Source organism: Artemia sp. Qi Xiang Cuo, chromosome 16 (genome assembly GCF_049724085.1).
Source record: "Artemia sp. Qi Xiang Cuo chromosome 16, ASM4972408v1, whole genome shotgun sequence".
NCBI lineage: Eukaryota > Metazoa > Arthropoda > Branchiopoda > Anostraca > Artemiidae > Artemia > Artemia sp. Qi Xiang Cuo.
In genome coordinates this window covers 47811957-47831552 of record NC_142809.1, presented here as the reverse complement: position 1 = coordinate 47831552, position 19596 = coordinate 47811957, and the positions used below count along the sequence as shown (strand labels likewise).

Here is a 19596-nt window from a genome sequence, read left to right as displayed (position 1 = left end):
TGATAATAAATCAATCTATCATCCATACATATGTCATTGCTAGGGTAGATTCAAGGTAAGATAGTCATAGGAATAAGGGATAAAAGATAGGATATATTTTGGATTGATGCGTGCTGGATAATGCCCACTGGACTTCTGGGATTGAATTCGCTTGGACATTTCCGATACAATTATAACGCATTCGAATTTTTTCGTTTTCACAAGCTTTCAATTCATGGATACTTATGTGATCTATGCGGTCTTCTATCATGTAATCGCAAAGGAAAGACATTTTTCTCTTGTTTGATTCAGTGGTAACGTTGTGAATAGTTATAGTAGGTTCTGCTGTCAACCAATCAACGTCCACATATTTGTTATTTCCAATCATGTATTGGCTATACTTTCTTATACTATCATCATTTTTAGTCTTTAGATGAATAAAGTGCCTTTTCAGGTCTGATAAAGAGCCTTCGCTTAGCTTAGCGCCATCTTTTCCGCATATTTCAGTGGCTTGTTCTCTATACATAGGTAGTTGGGAAGCTGTAATGCATGGGCACTGCCCGCTAGTTTTTCCGACACACTTATAAGGACTCTGTATTTTCTCATTTTTACAACCTTTTAGTTCCTTAGAAGATATGTATATATTACAAAGAAAATTCGACTCAGAGATGTCTGCATCGTCCTCGCTAAGAGCTATTTTGACTTTTGATTCCTTTGGCCATTCTATATCGATGTGCTTATTCCCATCAATAGCAAACTTAGTATTCTCCTTTACACCGTCACCATTTTTGTCTTTTAAATAGTTTAGAAAATCTTCTAGGTCAGTTTTAATACCCTTAGTAAATTCCCAACCCATGTTTTTACAGGTTTCTGATGCTTTATTTCTTGAGTGGGTTTGTTGAAAGGCTGTTATGCACTTACATATTCCACTCGTGTTTTCAGAACAGTTGTACAGCTTTTGTATCTTTTCGATTTTGCAAGATTTTAAATCCTTGAGGTCTATGTGCTTAACGTCGTCTTTTATGGGTATGTCGCAAATAAAAGCATCTGTCGTACTTGCTGCATCTATAATAGATACTCCAGTGTCCAAGTTCTTTGACCAATTGAAGTCTGCGTATTTGTCTCCTTTAAGAGTGAATATGGTAAAGTCTTTAATAGTTTCAGCATATTAACCTGTAAATGCCTGAAAAATTTCTTCAGTGCCGATACTGATCCTTCAATGAGTGTACAGTCAGCTTTACGACAGGAATCTACGGCTTCTTCATTTGACACTGGAAAAAGTAAAGCTGTCATACAAGAACACTTCTCCCTTGAATTACCAAGATAATTATAATGCATTTGTGTTTTATTATTTTCACTGCTTTTTAGATGCTCAAAATTTATTCTGTCTTTACCATCCTTTGTATCTAGGTTACAAATGAAAGGAAATTGCGCCTGGTTGGTTTCAGATTTTAAATTTTGATAAGTTATTCTTTTTTCGTCTTCAGCATGGGTGACACCTATGTATTGGTTTCCTCCAACAATGAATTTATTAACCTGCTTTATGGTGTTGTTAATTTTGGAAGTTCGTCTTATCACATAATTGAGAACACCAGGGGACGGCTCAGTGAGTGTACCGCCTTCTAATTGGCAAAATTCAGCACCTTCTTCTTTTGTTCTTGGCTCCAAGAATATGGTCATGCATGGGCAGGAGCCCCTAGAATTCCTGACACAATTATATGCAGTTTGAATCTTCTCGCTGTTACAATCTTTCATTTCCTTGGGAATTATTGGGAAGTCACACATAAAACTTGACTGCTCTGAACCTGTTTTGTTTGCTACAGCTAAACATTCTACCTTGCTTTCAGCATCATTTGACCAGTCGACTTTTGCAACCTTGTCATCACCCAAACTAAATCTAGTATATTTTTGTTATTTTATCCGAGTTCTCTGCCTTCAAATGCCCAAAATAACCTTTAAGGTCTTTACAAGACATTTTACTCAGCCTACCTGATGAACTTTTACATTTGGCAGACGCTTCTTTTCTTGATAATGGTTTTAAAAAAGTTGTCATGCACGGGCATGTTCCACTAGTTTTATCAAAATAGTCATATATCTTTTGAATTTGCTTATATTCACACTGTTTCAATTCATCTGAGTCTATAAGATCAATACTGTCATCAATAGGAAAGTCGCAGAGGAAAATCAGAGTTTTGTTTTTTATTTCAGCTGTTAAATTGTTAATAGTTACTACGAAGTCCGGCTCTTTTGACCAATCAACGTCTACGTACTTTTCATTCCCAACAAAGAATTGATCATGACTTTTGATGCTGTTACCATTTAAAGCCAATATGTGCTTAAGTATTCTTTTAATATCATAAGGAGACCCCGTAGATAAATTACCATTTGAATCTCCACAAAATTGTATTGCTCTTTCTCTTGATTTAGGATCCTGTAATAGAGTCATGCAAAGGCATTTGCTGTTTGAACCTCAAATACAGTTATAAGGTTTTTGTATTTGATGCAGTTGACACAGCTTATTTTATCTGTATCTACAAACTCTAATTTATCTGTCACAGATATTTCACAAAGTAAAAGTGATTCCATCATTTCTGGTGTTTCCATCATTTCATTTACTTTTGGAGCTTTTTTTACTTTTGGAGAAGGTTTTTGCAGTCTTCTGGCCAGGTAATATTTATGTACCTTCCATCTCCAATATAGAATTCCGACGTATCACATATTTTTCCATATTTTTTGTTATATGTTTCCATATATTTTTATAAAAATTTATTTGAAGTCTTCTATTGAAACTTTACTAGCAAGTGTCCCTTTCGCCTCTTTACAGTATTTTTCTGCTTCTTCTTTTGATTTGGGATGTTGCAAAGCTGTTATACAAGAACAACTTCCCTGGCTATTCGCCATACAATCATAAGGGTACTGTATATCACGAGTATTATATATTTTTAAGGACGATTGCTTTAAGTACTTCAGATCATCGGTTACTTAGAATTCACAAACAAACGGCATAGTCTCGTTTTCTTTCGCTGAATATATACTGATTCTGGTTTTTGCTTTAGACCAGTCAACTTATGTTGAAAAGTTTTCATCCAAATTGAATTTCGTATGATTTTTTATATATTGCCTAATTGGATATTTTCTGCTCAGATGTTCAAAGAAAACTTCAACAGCATTCTTGTCAGACTTTCCAGAGAAACCTGTAAGTTTACCGATTGATTTTTTACAAATTTCGCTTGCTTCTCTTCTTGTGACATACCATAGAAAAACACCTTCACAACGGCATAATCTCTTTGGGTTAGCCCAGCAAGCATAGGAAATTGCTCCCTCTTTATCCTTGCAATTTCGCGATAAATCGGCCAGATTAAAGAGTTTTGCATTATTTTGCACATTGTGTTTGCACACCTTCTTCTGTTTGTTAATGATTTTTCCGTTCAATTTTCCACAGGCAACAGTTGCATTTGTTGCCTGGTTAAAGTTTGTATAACAAACACACTCACTCTTTGGATTGCCTTTACAATTAGTCGAGTTTTGGAAGTAGACATCAGTCGAATTTTGGTGTAGACATTTTTTCAATTCATCAATGGCTTTTTCATCAAATGGCTTTTCATCCCGTAGACTTTGGATAACCGGAGTGAATAATTTTGCTACCATTATTAAGCTTACAATTATTTTCATGAGTTTTTGATCACTTTTTATCCTAAGTCTTTACCGTCTCACACAAACCCAAGTCTTAACCTGAAACCTCTAATTTATTGTTTCTCAAAATGTTTGTGGACCCAGCGTTGTAGAGGTCCTTATCCCTTATATGACAGGTTCATCCTATGGGCCATAAATATTAGTCTTAAACTTCTGACAATTCACAAAAAAATAAGGCAGAACAAGATTTAGTAAAATAAAGGCAAAAATTCTTAGAACAAACAGTTTGGAGTCAGCATAATATTGGCACAACAGGGATACAAAAATTAACATACCACCAACAAATTCTGAATAATTCGACAAAGCATATACATGAGGAAAAATGGCAAAACAAGTAATGGCAATTGTCAAAAGAAAAAACACATGATAGTGACTAGGAAGCCTAGAAACTAAGGCAAATCGCAGCACAAAGGGAGGTACTTAAAGAAATCTGCTTTGATGCAACAACATAAGATTTACCGTAATCAATAGAAAACAAATGTAATAGAAATTGGAGACTACAATTGGCGTAAATACTGTCGGTACTAGTTGACTCAGTCAAAGTTTTTAAAACCGGAGGTAGTGCAAAAGATATGCCTAAATATATAATACTATCTCTTACTAATATCGAGAAGCTATTTTTAACAAATGATAAAATTGGCAATGTAAAATATATAGCAGAACATACCACTGATATATTAATTACCGATATTGCATCATGTTCCAGCAAAAAATATACGGATAAAAATATGAATACCACTGATAGGTATGTAGTGATTCTAAGTGATCCAAAAATGCTTTGTTTGAATGAAATTGGATTAAGATTGATGTTAGTCCTAAGCTCCTGTAGAAATGTGTTGTCTGTATAATTATCTGCAACACCAAAATCTTCATAGAGCACTTTTTTCCAAACAGTTTTGGACGCACCGGCGGTCCTTTCTCTCACTTTACCAATCATTTTGTTATGCTTATCGTTAAGTTAGCGGCAACTTATCCACCGACTATTGTTCCTGCAATATCAATTTTCTTTTTGAAGGTATTTGCCAAACCTAAAAAAAAAATATATATATAATAAAAGAATATAGCCAACAGGTTATTCTCTCAAAATTTTTAATTATTTGTTTCTTCTATCACATACAATAATTTTGGTACTTTTTGAAATTTCTGTTAAAAAATTAGAAAGCTAAAAACTAATTGTGTCAAAGAACATTTTGTTCTTCATGATATGCATTGGGAGTTGTTCATTGGGAGGCTAGTTGTTCTCCAATCACTTTCGACATTTAAAAAGGATACTAGCCCTTTGAATTGCCAACCGAGTGAGGTTTTTTTGAAATTTCTACGACAACGCCTTCTATAAAAACCATATATACCCCCAGGGCATAACTTTAAACCACTGCCCTGAGGGATGTGGGGGGGGGGGGGAGTTATTTGCCCTCCAATCACTTTTGACTATCAAAAAGGACACTAGCTTTTTGCATTTCCAATCGAATGAGCATGTTTCGAAGTTTTTATGACAATATCCTTAATAAAAACCTTATATGACCCCAGGACAAAGCTCAAAATCCTTGCCCTGAGGGTTGTGGGGGAGTGTCCTTCTAAAAAACATTTCTTCAATCCAGAAATCAACTACGCTGAAGAAAATGACTATCTCAAAATTTTGATTGGATTTGTTTGGGGGAATAAGGGACTTGGGGGAGCTACTTGCCCTTAAATTATTTTCGAAGATTAAAAAGTAGACTATAACTCTCTAATTCCAATCGAATGAGCCCCCTTTGAAGTTTCTACGACGACCCCTTCCACATGAAGTTCCTCTGGAAAAATATAATAAAAATAACCAAGAAACATTAGAGCCGGATGACCTTTACTATAGGCAACGATATAGTGTTGCCTCTGATTATGCAGGCACAGATTAGACAGACTATTTGAACTATTTAATGCAGAAATACAGAAACTCAAACAAAGCACAACAAGAATATTTGAGGTTTTCTTTAGAAGAAGTAAACATCGAAGGTACACAGGCTTGATATCAATCATTGGCGAACTTGCATCGCGCCTTTTTGGTCTATCGACCGATGAAGATTTTAATATTGAGAGAAAACGTAAGAAAATCAAACACAGCAATAAATACCACGTTATACAATCAGATAATAGAAGCAAAAATAGCGAGCTTGCAAAGAGATACAATTGAAATAATCTCCAGAAAAATTCAAAACCAGTCAACACAATGAAGTGTTTAAAAAATGAAGTGGATAGGGTAAAAGTAGATTCTAGCTTGTCCATTATTTCAATGGATAATATAACAATGTCATTGTTATATGAGTCTTCCTACAGAAATTATATAACTGGTTGAGTTTGAAACTGTAAGCTTATTGATGTTTTTTCCGTCATATCTCTTTTTATGCCATAGTGGATTTAACATAAAAGAAAATAAAACTTCTTTAAAAATTTTCTGGTATTTCTCTAACTTAAATAAAAAATTATAATTTTTGTTGAGACACCAGAAATATTTTTGCCATTTACATTATAGATTTATCAGTAAGACAATAGAAATTAGTAGAAAAACCACAGCAGCTACTTGTTGATTCCAAAAACACTAGAATTACCACAAAATGACCTTAGTTTTCATGCTCTGAACCATCTATCTATATAGCTAGTACAATTCTCATGAAACTCACAGCAAGCAGCTTAATTAATCTTGCAGCATTTTAATTGACACTTTTCATCTCTTCGCTCTTGCTTCTATTTCGGGCATTTGTAGTGTTGATGCTTGTTGTAATTGTAGATACTGGTTCTTTAGTTATAAGTATATATGGTAGATTCCTTTGAGCACACTCATTGTTGTTACAAGATTCTGGTTGCTCTCTTCCTACACCTCCTCTTCCGTGGCTTTGCCCGACTGGACAAGGTATTTTACTGCAGAGAAGCAAATTTTCAAAAGATCCTTGTCTAACATAAATACTTGACTTTTCTCTCTCAATTTTAACTTTTCCATACAACTGGTCTATTAAATAACTTTGCTTTTCTCTTTTCATGATACTATGCCTTGTTTTTGTGTAGTACTATTATCTTTAACTTACTTGAAGCTTGCTTGGATAAAGCCATTAATGTTTCAGCTTTGTAGTCTTACGGGTCCTTATATTATATACCGCTGCAACCCGGATTAACATTGGACATGATCGTCTTTTACTAGGTTGATAGCCACCGCTGCAACCCGGATTCAGTGTCCAACTAGCCGAGGAGAAAAAAAGGCGGTTCTTTATTACAAATGTCGTTCTTTATTACAAACCATTACAAACAGGAAAAAGCCTACGGCTTTTTTTCTTTGAAATAGTAAGAGACGATCCTAAAGCAATCAAGTAGCTATCTAAGTCCAATGTATGCAGTGGTATGTTATTCCAATGATCGTATTTTAATGTAATTTTCTTGATTTTCAAGCCAATATAATTCCTTTGCTGTTCAAGCCAAGGGACTGAAAGTTTCCTATACAGGGGTTTTGGACAAGGTGGTTCTAATGGTGTACTTTTTGTTTTGATCTGACTCCTTTTTTAGGAAGTATGGATTTTTTTATTTCTTAACATTGGACGTGATCGTCTCTTACTAGGTTGCTAGCTACCGCTGCAACCCGGATATAGGCAAGAGGTCGTTCTTTATTGTAATTTGATCTGACTTCTTTTTTAGGAACTATGGGTTTTTATATTTCTTAACATTGGACGTGATCGTCTCTTACTAGGTTGCTAGCTACCGCTGCAACCCGGATTAGGAGTTAGGGGTTTTTATATTTCTTAACATTGGACGTGATCGTCTCTTACTAGGTTGCTAGCTACCGCTGCAACCCGGATTAACATTGGACATGATCGTCTTTTACTAGGTTGATAGCAACCGCTGCAACCTGGATTCAGTGCCCAACTAGCCGAGGAGAAAAAAAGGCGGAAAGGAAAAAAGATGACGTTGGTGTGCTTTTTGCTTTTTGTGTGCTAATAATGTGCTTTTTGTTTTGATCTTTTTAGGAGCTATGGGTTTTTGTATTTCTTAACATTGGACGTGATCGTCTCTTACTAGGTAGCTAGCTACCGCTGCAATACGGATTATCAAGCTACCCCTGCAACACGGATTACAAACAGGAAAAAGCCTACGGCTTTTTCTTCTTTGGAATAGTAAGAAACGATCCTCAAAGAATCAAACAGCTAACTAAGTTTATAGTTTGTTCTTTATCATAATTAGCTTTGGCCTGATCGTCTCTTACTAGGTTGCTAGCTACCGCTGCTACCTGGATACCGCTACAATATAGATATCTTGCAGCTACCCCTGGAACCACCATATCTCAGTTACTATGGGCGAGAGATCGACTCCTATATAGACTCCTATATAGGGGTTTTACTATAAAATCAATGTATAAAATGTTCTATTGTTCTGATGATCGTCTTTTAGTATAACTTTACCACGAACTGTTTGATTGATTCACAAATCAAATATCTTTGGAAAAACTGCAGTGTCAAAAGAAATCAAAAATACAGTTTCTAGTGTAAAAATTTATTCTGTTTTAAAAATATTTTTTTAGTTATAAAAGGTTTTTAACCCCGTTAATTTCCATTATAAAAAGCCATTGAACAACTCTCTACGATGTTTCAGTGCCGAGCTATCTGTGAAATTACTAACCTATACTTTTATAATTAATTAAGTGGCGCATAAAATTTAGTATAGGCCAAAGGTCGTTCTTTATTATATTCTTCTTTGAAATAGTAAGAGACGAACCTCAAACGATCAAGTAGCTAACTAAGTCCAATGCATGCAATAACTTTTTATTCCAATGATCGTCTTTTAATGTAACATATCAGTTACTATGGGAGAGAGATCGTTCTTTACTGTAACTATCTGCGAAAAAGAAAAAAAAGAAAGAAAAAAAATATGCCGTTTAGGCAGAATGTTGCAGTAGAAGCCACTTTTCTTGATTTTCCAGCCAATATATTTCTCTTGCTGTTCAAGCCAAATAACAGAAAGTTTACTCTACAGGGGTTTCAGACAAGGCAATTCTAATGGTGTATTTTTTGTTTTGATCTGATCCGAGTTGCACATACCGGGAAAAAACATACAGCATAACCACGCATGACGGTAACCAAACACTCTCAACCAATTACTATTACTACAAACTATTTCATAGCTTTTCAACGATGATATAATTCTCTGAACCTTCATTATTAAAAAACACTCAATTCTTTCGCCTGAATCGACCCCTTTGACTACGCTCACCATAATCTTGTCTAGTGACTGGTCTAGTAAGTTCATTAATTGGATCATTTTGAAAATATTTAGCTATCAATCCGTCAGAGTGCCTGATTTGCAAACAAAGCGGAAATGATTAAGATACCCTTGCATAAAAATCTACATCATTTAACTGGGATCGCTTACTAAGTAGGGCCTTTCTGGTTCGGCGTAACTGGGGGTTATATCATCACTAAGAAACAGATATTCGAATGGGCCAATAATCTTATTTTTTAGTTTGTTTGCAATACGTAATAGGCCTATTTTTAGGGATAGGGAAAGGATAACTCACTTACCCTTTCACCGTTACTCTGAAAGGGTCATCTTACATTAGTTTTGTTTTTTGTTTTAAGGTTTTTTTTTTATATTTTATCAGTATTATTCTGCACTGAGGACGGTCAAGTGGAGGTCTTGACCGAGATATTTGCATAATTTTTTATGCAAATATAAAATTAACTGGTTTGTGTAAAAACGAGCCAAGTCCTTAATCAATGTAAAAACGAGGTATGCTCTCACTCAGTAGAACTTTGAGCCTAGTCAAAGATACACATTTTCAGAGACTTGTCGGTCAAAAACTATGTAGGTCCCACTAGCAGGATTTAGGATGGTGTGAGAGCCAGCCTGCCAACAAACTCTGTGCAATATGAGCCTTGATCTGGCTGGCTGTGAAAGCAAACTTACTCCTGCTTTGGTGTATAAAGAAGTTAAGTCTTGATTAATATAAAAAAAAAAAATTCAAATGGATTCTGACATTTTCGTAAGAAAATTAAATGGTGATTAGAAATGGTGAGCCTATTAAAATGTTTTTTTTGGTTCCCTTGTCCTATTGCGCTTGCTCAGTATGTTATAAGTGGATATTAATAATATATTAACTCCGTTCTTTAGCACTAAGATCTTACTTCTAAGATCTTACATTATTCTGCATAGATTACCGTTCTTTAGTCGATCATTGTTCTAAGATCTTACAGCTCACTGATATTAGCAAAAAGTGGATAGAACGCCATTTTGCTGCCAGATAGAACAATGATGAGAGGACTTTGATGATACAATCATCATTGTTATTAGACCAGTGATCAGAGCAAAATGATGAAAGACGTTGGAAAAGAACGGTATAAGAAGCAAGATCTTAGTCCTAAGATTTCCCTTAAAAGCACTCTTTGTCGACAGACCTTAGCACAATGATGAGCAAAATAACAGCCCTAATATTCAGTTGACTCTCCAAGTTTTTCCTAGTGGTGAAACTTTATTGCTGCTATTTGAGGAGATAGTCACTAGCAGGGTTGCCGTACACCCAAAAATAATCCATGGCGTTTTCTGAGGAAGTCTTGACCAGCAATTGCTAACACATCTTCAAAATTTATCTTCTGTGACGACTCGTGTAGCTCATGTTTTTCGAGCTTATATCACTAATATCAGAAAGAAAGGGCGTGTCTGACATCATCCTACTTGAGTGGAGAAGCCGAAACAAGACATTATAACTCTTTGAAGGAATTTTGCTAAATTTATGATTAAACGGTAAAAATATGCATAAGAAAGACTCTGGCACCTATGACTTTTGTTGTTTTATCTAAACAGTAACTTTGATACAGGTGAAAATTTTGCGCCTTAGTCGGACTGTAATCACACCTGTCCATAAAAAAGGAAAGATTTGCGAATATTCCCAGTTTTTCTTTTATTTTTTATTCTAATGCCAAAGATGCCCTAAAAATGTGGAGCATCAAAATTTTAAGAGGCGAATATAAAAAGGGTATGTAAAGACTTGTTTATTCCCAAGCATTTTCTTATAATATTCTGGTTTTATATTTTTTATATGAAAATTTTTATCTTTTTCTTTGCAAGCTTGATTCACAGATCACAATGTCAACTACTATGTCGGTTTTCTACTGTTAGTGTTCCTATAACCTTGTCCCTAGATCCCAAATGGATTTGTTTTCAGTTGTGCGACAACCTTGGTAGTAACTATCTCCTCAACTTGTAGAAATAAACTCTCGGTTAGGAGTTTTGGACCTTGAGAGATTTTTAGGATTTCAGGCAAGATAATAGAGGAAAAGAAAGTAGAACCGCTGATTTCAATACCATACGTGGGGAATAAAGCAAAAACTTGCGGTGTGTGAAATACGTCACACACTAGGTATTTATTTATTATATTGTAATATATAGTTTTATAATTCTTTTTTCCAAACAAAGGGGTAGTACTGAAGTGAAAAGAATTAAAACATGGATAATCTTTAAAGGGGATAAAATCTTATAGAAGCATCACTTAGCTTTAAATGTACTTTGGGCAGTAGGAGCTTTTTGTCCCCAGAGCCCAAATTCATGTTAAAACAGCACTAAATTCAGGAAAAGTTCAAAAGTTATGAGAAGTTCTAAATTCTTAAAAAATCTAAAACAGACCCTGCCGAAGCCCAAAAACGATGAATTTCAGACTAAATTCTGCGAAGTGAAGGTACTGACCAAAACATAGGGCACAAGTTTGATCAACTCAAATTCAACCTCAACCAAAGGGTCTGAGTGAGACTCTGTGTGTGAGAACTTTGAATTTTATTTCTGCATAAGAACCTCTTTTTCAATTTACCTCCCTGAGGTTGGTTAAGTGATCTTTTTTATGTAGTGGTTTTTATTTATTTTTGTGTTGTTTTCTGTTTTTATTTATTTTTGTAGGTAAAAGAATAAAATAACTAAATAAATACTATAAAAATCCAACTAGAAAACTTACTTCTCCTGGTTGAGGAGATAGTCACTACCAGAGTTACCGCACAACTTAAAACAAACCAACGACGTTTTTTGAGGAAGTCCGGACCAGCGTTTGCTAACATCTCTTAAAAATTTATCTCTCATGACGCTTAATATAGCTCATTTTTGAAGCTTATATTACTAATAACAAAGAGAAAGGTATTGAATAAGTGAATTAAACAACCAAAAAAATAATGTAAATATTTAAACCAGTATGTTTTGTCGATAATTTTGATGGTTAATAATTATTTATTAAATCCTTAACGCCAATTTTTTTTAACTATTGCTTTTTTGACAAAAGTTTTTATTCTACTTCTAGGGTCATTATCTTTTTATTTACTTTTATTGTTAGTTGCTAATTTGATTACATATACCAGCCAGTCACGGGTGCGAATTCCCGATAATGTAGGGGAAAATTTTTTTTAAAAGGAAAAGACTCAAATACCGGCAACATGCCGAAACTGCTCTTTTCATAATAATACTAAATTATACGAAGAACGCAGAGACAAAAACAAAAATCTGCAAGTCAATTCGACGTTAAATTTACCCAAGTTCAAAAGCTACATGACCTAACCCCACTCATACTTTTGAATTATAATATTTTATAAAGCCGAAATAAAAAGTATGTTGCGAGACAATAGGCTGCAGTTTGGATACATGTGCTGCCACTTGGCAAGGGAATCTATCCCTGAAGAAACAATAAAATAGGGGAGGATATTTCTGTGACGAAGGCGGTTCAATGAGGGATAACTATTACTCATTACCTCTTACTTATTCTCTAACCTGATTGTGTCCAGTAATTACGGTTAAGGAACAATGAGTAATATTAATACTTAATGATTAGATTAAACACTAATGGACGACGAATGACTAAAGCAAATTACTTATAAAATAAGCACTCTATTTATATGATATATAAATAAACACCTAGAATTAAAATGAGCAAAAACTTTCACTTTTATTTGGCATTTTAAAGAAAAATGTCCACACACATCATCTTAACATTAACATTAAAAATAATAACAATAATAGCAATCGTCTTCAAAGCTATCAAGTTATATAAACAACCTTAGAATAACACAACACTAATGTTAAACAAGTATATTTTAAAGAAAAATGTTAAAAAGAAATACATATTATAAATAAAAAATTATAAAATATATTGATTATAAATCAATGCTAGAACGAACTAGGATCTTGCTCAAAATATTAAGAAGAAGAATGAACAATACCGTTAGCTCAACAATAACAAAATGTGAAATGGAAGTGCCAATATCTAGCCAGCTGCCGGTGTTTGTAACCATGTAGAAAAACTGAAGACCCATAAAGTCAGATATAACTTGAACTAGGAGTAACATTTTGCCATCATTCATCTGAAAGTAGACAAGAATTACAAATAATGTGTTTGAATATCTCTTATCTAGCTCAGACGAGCTTCCACAAATGCAATTCATGAAAGACAAAAACAAATACTTATCCTGTCACGTACTAGCTGAAACGCTTATGGATGACTAGCCGAATCCAGCATTATCTGGGCTTAGCAGGTGCAACTTATCCGACAGACAGGGGTCTTAATAGACTTTTACCTTTGGTGGGGGGAGGGGACGTCCAAAACGTGCCGGCAAATTCGAGTAGGTGCGGACGACAAACAAAATTTGTTACTTCGTTTTTTATGTGTTAAAATAATGTTTATTAGTAGCGGAAAATTGTATAAAAGCAAAATCAAGACAAAGAAAATAAGCTAAACTATAAGGCTGCGCGGCTTTTCAACTTCCCAGTTTTCTCAAACTAGGTTGAGCTCTATTTTTTCCAGTACGTATTTTTCTGGCATCATGAGCATGAGATGGTCAAGTCGATCGTTTCCAATAGTTGAACTCAAACTGTTCTTGACGATTTTCAGCTTGCTAAATATTCGTTCACCTTCGGCCAATTTCACTGCAATAGTTTTTGCAAAAGTGAATGCTCTGTAAATTAAAGGCAACCCTAGTGTGTTCTTTTTCGCTAGAGAGAACAACTCAGTAAACTCAATAATACTTCCAGCGCTTTTGTAGATCTCTGCAAAAAGAACGATAATGTTCTCTCTGTGGGCTAGACATCTTATGTACTGAATATTTCTTCCTAACTTCTTGGAAATGTGAGCTTGTGTTCCATCAAAGCGCCCACTCATGTTCCTTGAAAAATCGTAGAATGGATCATCTGCAACTTCGCGCAGATGAAGCATTAAATTTCGCAGTCCTTCGCCCGAGGGGAGTCTTTAATGACATTAGATTGGACCGACTATATACCAAGTTTTGTAGGGGCTCAACAAGTCGTTTTTGAGGGGGGCAATTGGTTTCTGTCAACTTTGCGCAGATGAAGCAGTAAATTTTGTTATTCTTCGCCCGACGGAAGTTTTTTATGACATTAAACTGGACCGACAAAATACCAAGTTTTGTAGGGATCCCTTGACTGGTAGTTTTTTAGGGGGCCAATAAGTTTCTGTCGACTTTGCGAACATGAAGTAGTAAGTTCAGTAATGCCTTCCAGAAGCTTCACTTTGCACCAAAACATAGCGACGTTTGTCAGGCTTTGCTCGACAAAAGTCCTTTCTGAGGACCCTCAGTAATGCCTTCCAGAAGCTTCACTTTGCACCAAAACATAGCGACGTTTGTCAGGCTTTGCTCGACAAAAGTCCTTTCTGAGGACCCTTAGGGGGAGCCCCCCCCTAGTGGCACCCCTGCCGACACCTAATCCAGACCGTTTCATGTACTAATCCTCGTAGCCTCTAACTTCATTTACACCTCATGAAACGCTAATGATAAGTAATGGAGCTTGTCGGGTAAGTAATCTTGCCACTCTCAAACGCACCGATATATACAGACACAATATTTGTCTGTTTGTTCATTGAATAGAAAATGGTGGGCAGGAGGACAAGGTAGTGTTGGAGAAAGGGTTGCTGAGAGGTGGGAGTAGTGCGTTGATGAGTGATAAATATTGGATTTGATATTATTATTTTTCTTCTGTATTTGTATTTATCTATTATAATTTTTAATCCATTTTTTTCGTAATATATAGGTTATAGGCTATTTAATTTGCTTTATTAAAAATATTTTAAGTTAATTGACTGACTTATTCAGTAAGAAGTTATGTGGACTTTCTCACGACGAAAAACCCACAACAAAGATAAATTGGTTTTATCTATTTGTTTCTGAATGTTAAAAATAAAAACTTGAACTTAAACAAATATTCTCTCTAAACAGTAGGTGACCATTAAAAAGAATACGAATAGAGATAATCTATTCTTGAAAATAAATACATCAAATATGAAATTATCTTGAAACAACAACGACAAAGATTTTGAATTTTAACAGTTTTCGGTCTTTTTAAGTTGTTTAGTCCTTATATGTTTAATACACAACATGGACATGTTCCAAAATGAATATTAGAGAATGATCAACACAAATAAGACAAAAACGATTAACTTTGTTAATTAGAAAACGATTAAGAAGGTCAATTCTAAGTGGAGGCGGAGCATTCCCAGCTGCTACTAACAACTCACGGCAGCATCAAGCCGCCTGAGGGCAACACAGCTACGCATGCTCCTCCTCCATCCCAATCTATTCAAAGCCTCACTCTTTACACCCTCCCAAGAAGTTCCCATTTCCTTTAAATCTTTCTTTATGACGTCCTCCGCTATATGTTTTCCAGAGAAATTGTCCACGGATTTTTCTGGGTACCCGGATGACTGACCGTATCTCAAACAGTAGGCTGTACGAAAAGGTTGAGATTGAGAGAAAGTTTGAGATGGCTAGGGCACGTTCTGTGGATGAAGGATGACACTACTACTACTACTACTACTACTACTACTAACAACTCACCGCAGCACAAAGCCGCCTGAGGCTAACACAGCTACGCACGATCCTCCTCCACCCCAATCTATTCAAAGGCTCCCTTTTCAAACCTGCCCACGAAGTTCCCATTTCCTTTAAATCTTTCTTTATGACGTCCTCCCATCCCAGATGGGGACGACCTGCTTTCCGTTTAGCCCTAAAAGGTTGGGCGAAAAGAACAATCTTCGGCAATATGTCATCCTTCATCCGCACAACATGCCCTAACCACCTTTCTTTCATTATAGCCCTAGAGAGCGGAATTGAACCACATTTTTCGTATAGCCTATTGTTTGACATACGGTCAGTCAGCCGGGTACCCAGAACAATCCTTAAGCAATTTTTTTGGAAAACATCTAGCAAATCTTCACCCGCTTTTCGGAGCGTCCACGCTTCAGAGCCATATTTGACCACTGTCATCACTGTAGCTTCTAATATTCTAACCTTGGTTTGCAGACTTATCTTACTATTTTTCCAGACTTTTTTAAACTGTGAAAAAACACCCTGAGCCTTGGCTATTCTATATTTAACATTTTCACTGCTCCCGCCATCTTTACTAATAATACTACCAAGGTAAGTGAAGGTGCCCAACTGATCAATCTTTTCATCACCCAACGTCACCTTTTCATCTTCACTTATTGATAGCCTTACCGACTTAGTCTTCTTAACATTGATTTTCAAACTTAGTCTAGCACCCTGAACTCGCAAAACCTCTAAAAGTTCATTCATTTTGCTCACAGTTTCATCTAGAATGCTTAAATCATCAGCATAATCAAAGTCCAGGAAAGTTTTTCCTCCCCATTTGATTTCGGGTTCTCTCATCACCTTTCCTGTGGTCCTTAAGACAAAGTCCATCAAAATGATCCGTATAAAGGGGGATAGAACACAACACTGCGTAACTCCTGATTCAGTACGAAACAAGCTGCTAAAATCAGTACTAGTAGTAAAAAAAGTAGTAAGTATACATAAGGAGGTCTACATGGTCTGCGTTTTTGATTCAACATGTTGTTTCTTTGGTAAATGGCAATCACCTTACATGAGGCCACTGCCCCGAACATGACAAAATAGAGGGGGGTATCTAGGTTTTGAGACCATCTCCCTAAAATACGAAAGATTACAGAGAAATGCAGAGTTATCGATTAAATAATGGAAAAAACATATTGTTTCGAAATCTTCCAGAATCACAACTGAGATTCAGTTATTCGTGCTAGTGCACGAATCTAGTGCTAGTTAATGTAGACACATCTTTTAGGTCAATGGAACCTTCCTCAATATTCTAGATAATTTTCTAATAATTATTATTATTTTCTAGATAATTTTCTAAACAATTTTCATCAATTTTCGAATAATTTACTTTTTAAGTCAAAGTTCGTAAAACTTTTTACAGGACGGTTTTGTAAGCCAGCTTTGCTTTCTATTCTATATTCGTAGCTAGGACTTTTTAGGGATCCTTCTCCACTTTTATCAACCTTCCAGACGAGCTATTTTCTTTAGTAATTCTCTTTAATCTAAATCCTGGATATGGAACAAGGTCAAAATCCACATCGAATCCTAACAAAGGTACTTTGAAGTTTAAGGATGAAGTTTAAGCAGGTTGTTAAGAAGTTTAAGCTAGGAAATTGATACCAGCTCGTTGTATAAAGTTTTGCATTAGAACATAACTCAAAAAAGGGGATTTCAGATTTCCCAAAAAATCTTTATTTTGGAAATTAACTTTGAATGACAAGCCTCATCATATTTAATGACTTGTTGACTCGTCACATTTAACATACGGATATAGTGCTGAAAGAGAAATATTTTTCCAACTTAGCAAACCAAAAAGTTAGAATTGGAAACAAATTAGTTAGTTAGTTAAATTGAGAGAGAGAGAGAGAGAGAGAGAGAGAGAGAGAGAGAGAGAGAGAGAGAGAGAGAGAGAGAGAGAGAGAGAGAGAGAGAGAGAGAGAGAGAGAGAGAGAGAGAGAGAGAGAGAGAGAGAGCGAGAGAAAAGTTAAGATAAGATTATTCTTCAAGGCTACTAAAAGGTTAGAATCTCACCGAAGTTAGCTCCTGGATTGCCATCACGGCACATCCGACAAGAAGAAATGGCACGAGGATTTTCTAAAAAAGAAGCAGATTAACAACAATAGGTTAAAACTTTTTAAAAAAGCATACTGAAGTAGATGGGTCTAAGATATTAACGATAGAAACATTACAATTTCAAAAAAACGACATAACAGTGAAAGATACCTAGAATAAAAAAAAATGTTACTAAAAATCAAAAAATGCACATAACTCGTCGGGTACATGCCAGTATTCCAAAGTGACATGGCTAATTAATAAGCTCTTACAGAGGGTCCCCCTCCCCCACTGACGCATTCAATTTTCAAGAACAAATTAACTTACGCATAAATAGCAAAAACTTCATAATAACTACAGAGTCAACGCAAACTGCGACAAAATAAAAGAATAAAGAAAACAAAAATCCCCAAACGATGCTACATTTGATGCTGAAATTTCACATATAAAACCAAAATCAAGCGTAGTTTTTAGTTAGTTGTTTAACCCCAATCTTTTACCTGTCCAGTCCCCTCCCTCTAATATGCCAGTAAATCCCGTCAAATTCATTGCAGCTACAATTGCATCTGGTACAACACATACCTAGTTAATATTTACTTAACCCACCCTACTGAAAGTACCGTTTGCTTCGAGCCAATTAATTATAACATACTTTTCCTTACTATCAAGATATTCACGAAAAGCCAGAAAATTACTTTTGCATTTTCCATGTCTTGCATCGGGTAGGTGAACATACAATCGAGGAAAACCATAATTAAAAATGACGTACAAGTTTCTAACATTTGAGAAAAGGTGCTATGGCATAAAAAGATTGAGGGGTAGAAACCTACCCCCAGCCCATGCGTACGCCGGACAAAATTGTAATACAACTTACATATAAAAATGCTATTTTTAGATCATTCCTCTTCAAAGCTGAGTCCTCCTTTTGGTTTACAATATATCCTGAAATACCCTGAAAAGAAAAAAAGACATAAAAAGAAGAAATCAATTTTTGTAGCGCACTAAGTATAAATATTAAAAGATCTTTATAATATCTTTAATATCTTTATTAATTAAAAGAAATGTAAACATAAATATTAAAAGGTACTAAGATAATCTTGTTAGGCAAAGTCACTACAAATAAGGACAAATAAGAAGTGATACCCCCCGCTTGATTATTTAGAAGCAAATTTAGTTGGCGAAGCTCAAAAAGTTAGTTTTGAGTTATTTGGCAACAAGACAAGACAAGATCTTTTATTGACAAAAACACATGAAAAATAAACTTCTAAACTGGTCGACGGAGAGCAAGGCTCGATGTGTCGGCCATAAACAAATATAAGAAAATGCCCAAACAACAAATACAGGATAAAAAAAAAACATACAAGGTAAGAGATAACAGAGGAGGCCACTCCAGCGCGAGTTACAAAAACTAATTATTTTGCTTATTATTTTTTTTATCAACACTATAATATTTTTTATATAGTATCTTATTATAATAAAATATAATAATAATAATATTTTATAATTTTATAATAGAATTGTTATATATAATTATTTTACAACATTATTTTACAACACTCTAGCCACCACCCCCCTCCTTCATCAAAAAATATCCGATATCTCGTAAAAAAGTTACCGCCAAAAGCATCATCTTAAAAACTTCTTCGGTGTTTGAGCTAAACAAGGCCTACTGAATTGAAATTTTTTAGAAATTACCTTGCCATGCTCAGCCCGTAGATACATTTTAAAAATAGCACCAAGCATTAGTGAAAAATAGCACCCAATATTTATGATGAGGACTTGTGAGTTCTAAGGGGTGCTTGGCTTTGCTAATTCAAGACATCAAGTTAGAATATTTTACAGATCAGGGAAAAAGCTGAAAATAACCCACGGTTTATTTCCCTATTTATAATAAGCTTTCAATAATGAATTATAGATTGTAAATTATACAATAATATACATAGCGATATTTTAATAATATCTGTTAATATTTTGAAATATATAGGCTAGTTTTGTCTTCCCGACCAAAGTTGCCACACACTAACAGTTT

The 19596-nt window shown here is 35.0% G+C and overlaps 1 protein-coding gene and 2 pseudogenes across 1 annotated transcript in view; all 3 read right to left on the bottom strand.

Annotated features, from left to right (window-relative positions):
- LOC148943003 (uncharacterized) overlaps window positions 1-3651 on the bottom strand; it is a 25074-nt pseudogene extending 21423 nt beyond the window's left edge.
- Window positions 3652-3777: 126 nt separating this feature from the next.
- Window positions 3778-4624, bottom strand: LOC148943002 (phosphatidylinositol N-acetylglucosaminyltransferase subunit C-like; annotated as a pseudogene).
- Window positions 4625-12809: 8185 nt separating this feature from the next.
- The window catches only part of LOC148943001 (GPI ethanolamine phosphate transferase 1-like), a 40197-nt gene continuing 33410 nt past the window's right edge, over window positions 12810-19596 (bottom strand). Inside the window, exons 5-6 of the mRNA XM_089102195.1 lie at window positions 18442-18519; window positions 12810-13016 (exon numbers count right to left, since the gene is read on the bottom strand). Coding sequence (XP_088958321.1) covers window positions 12810-13016; window positions 18442-18519 — 285 coding nt within the window. The remainder of the gene's footprint in view (window positions 13017-18441; window positions 18520-19596) is intronic.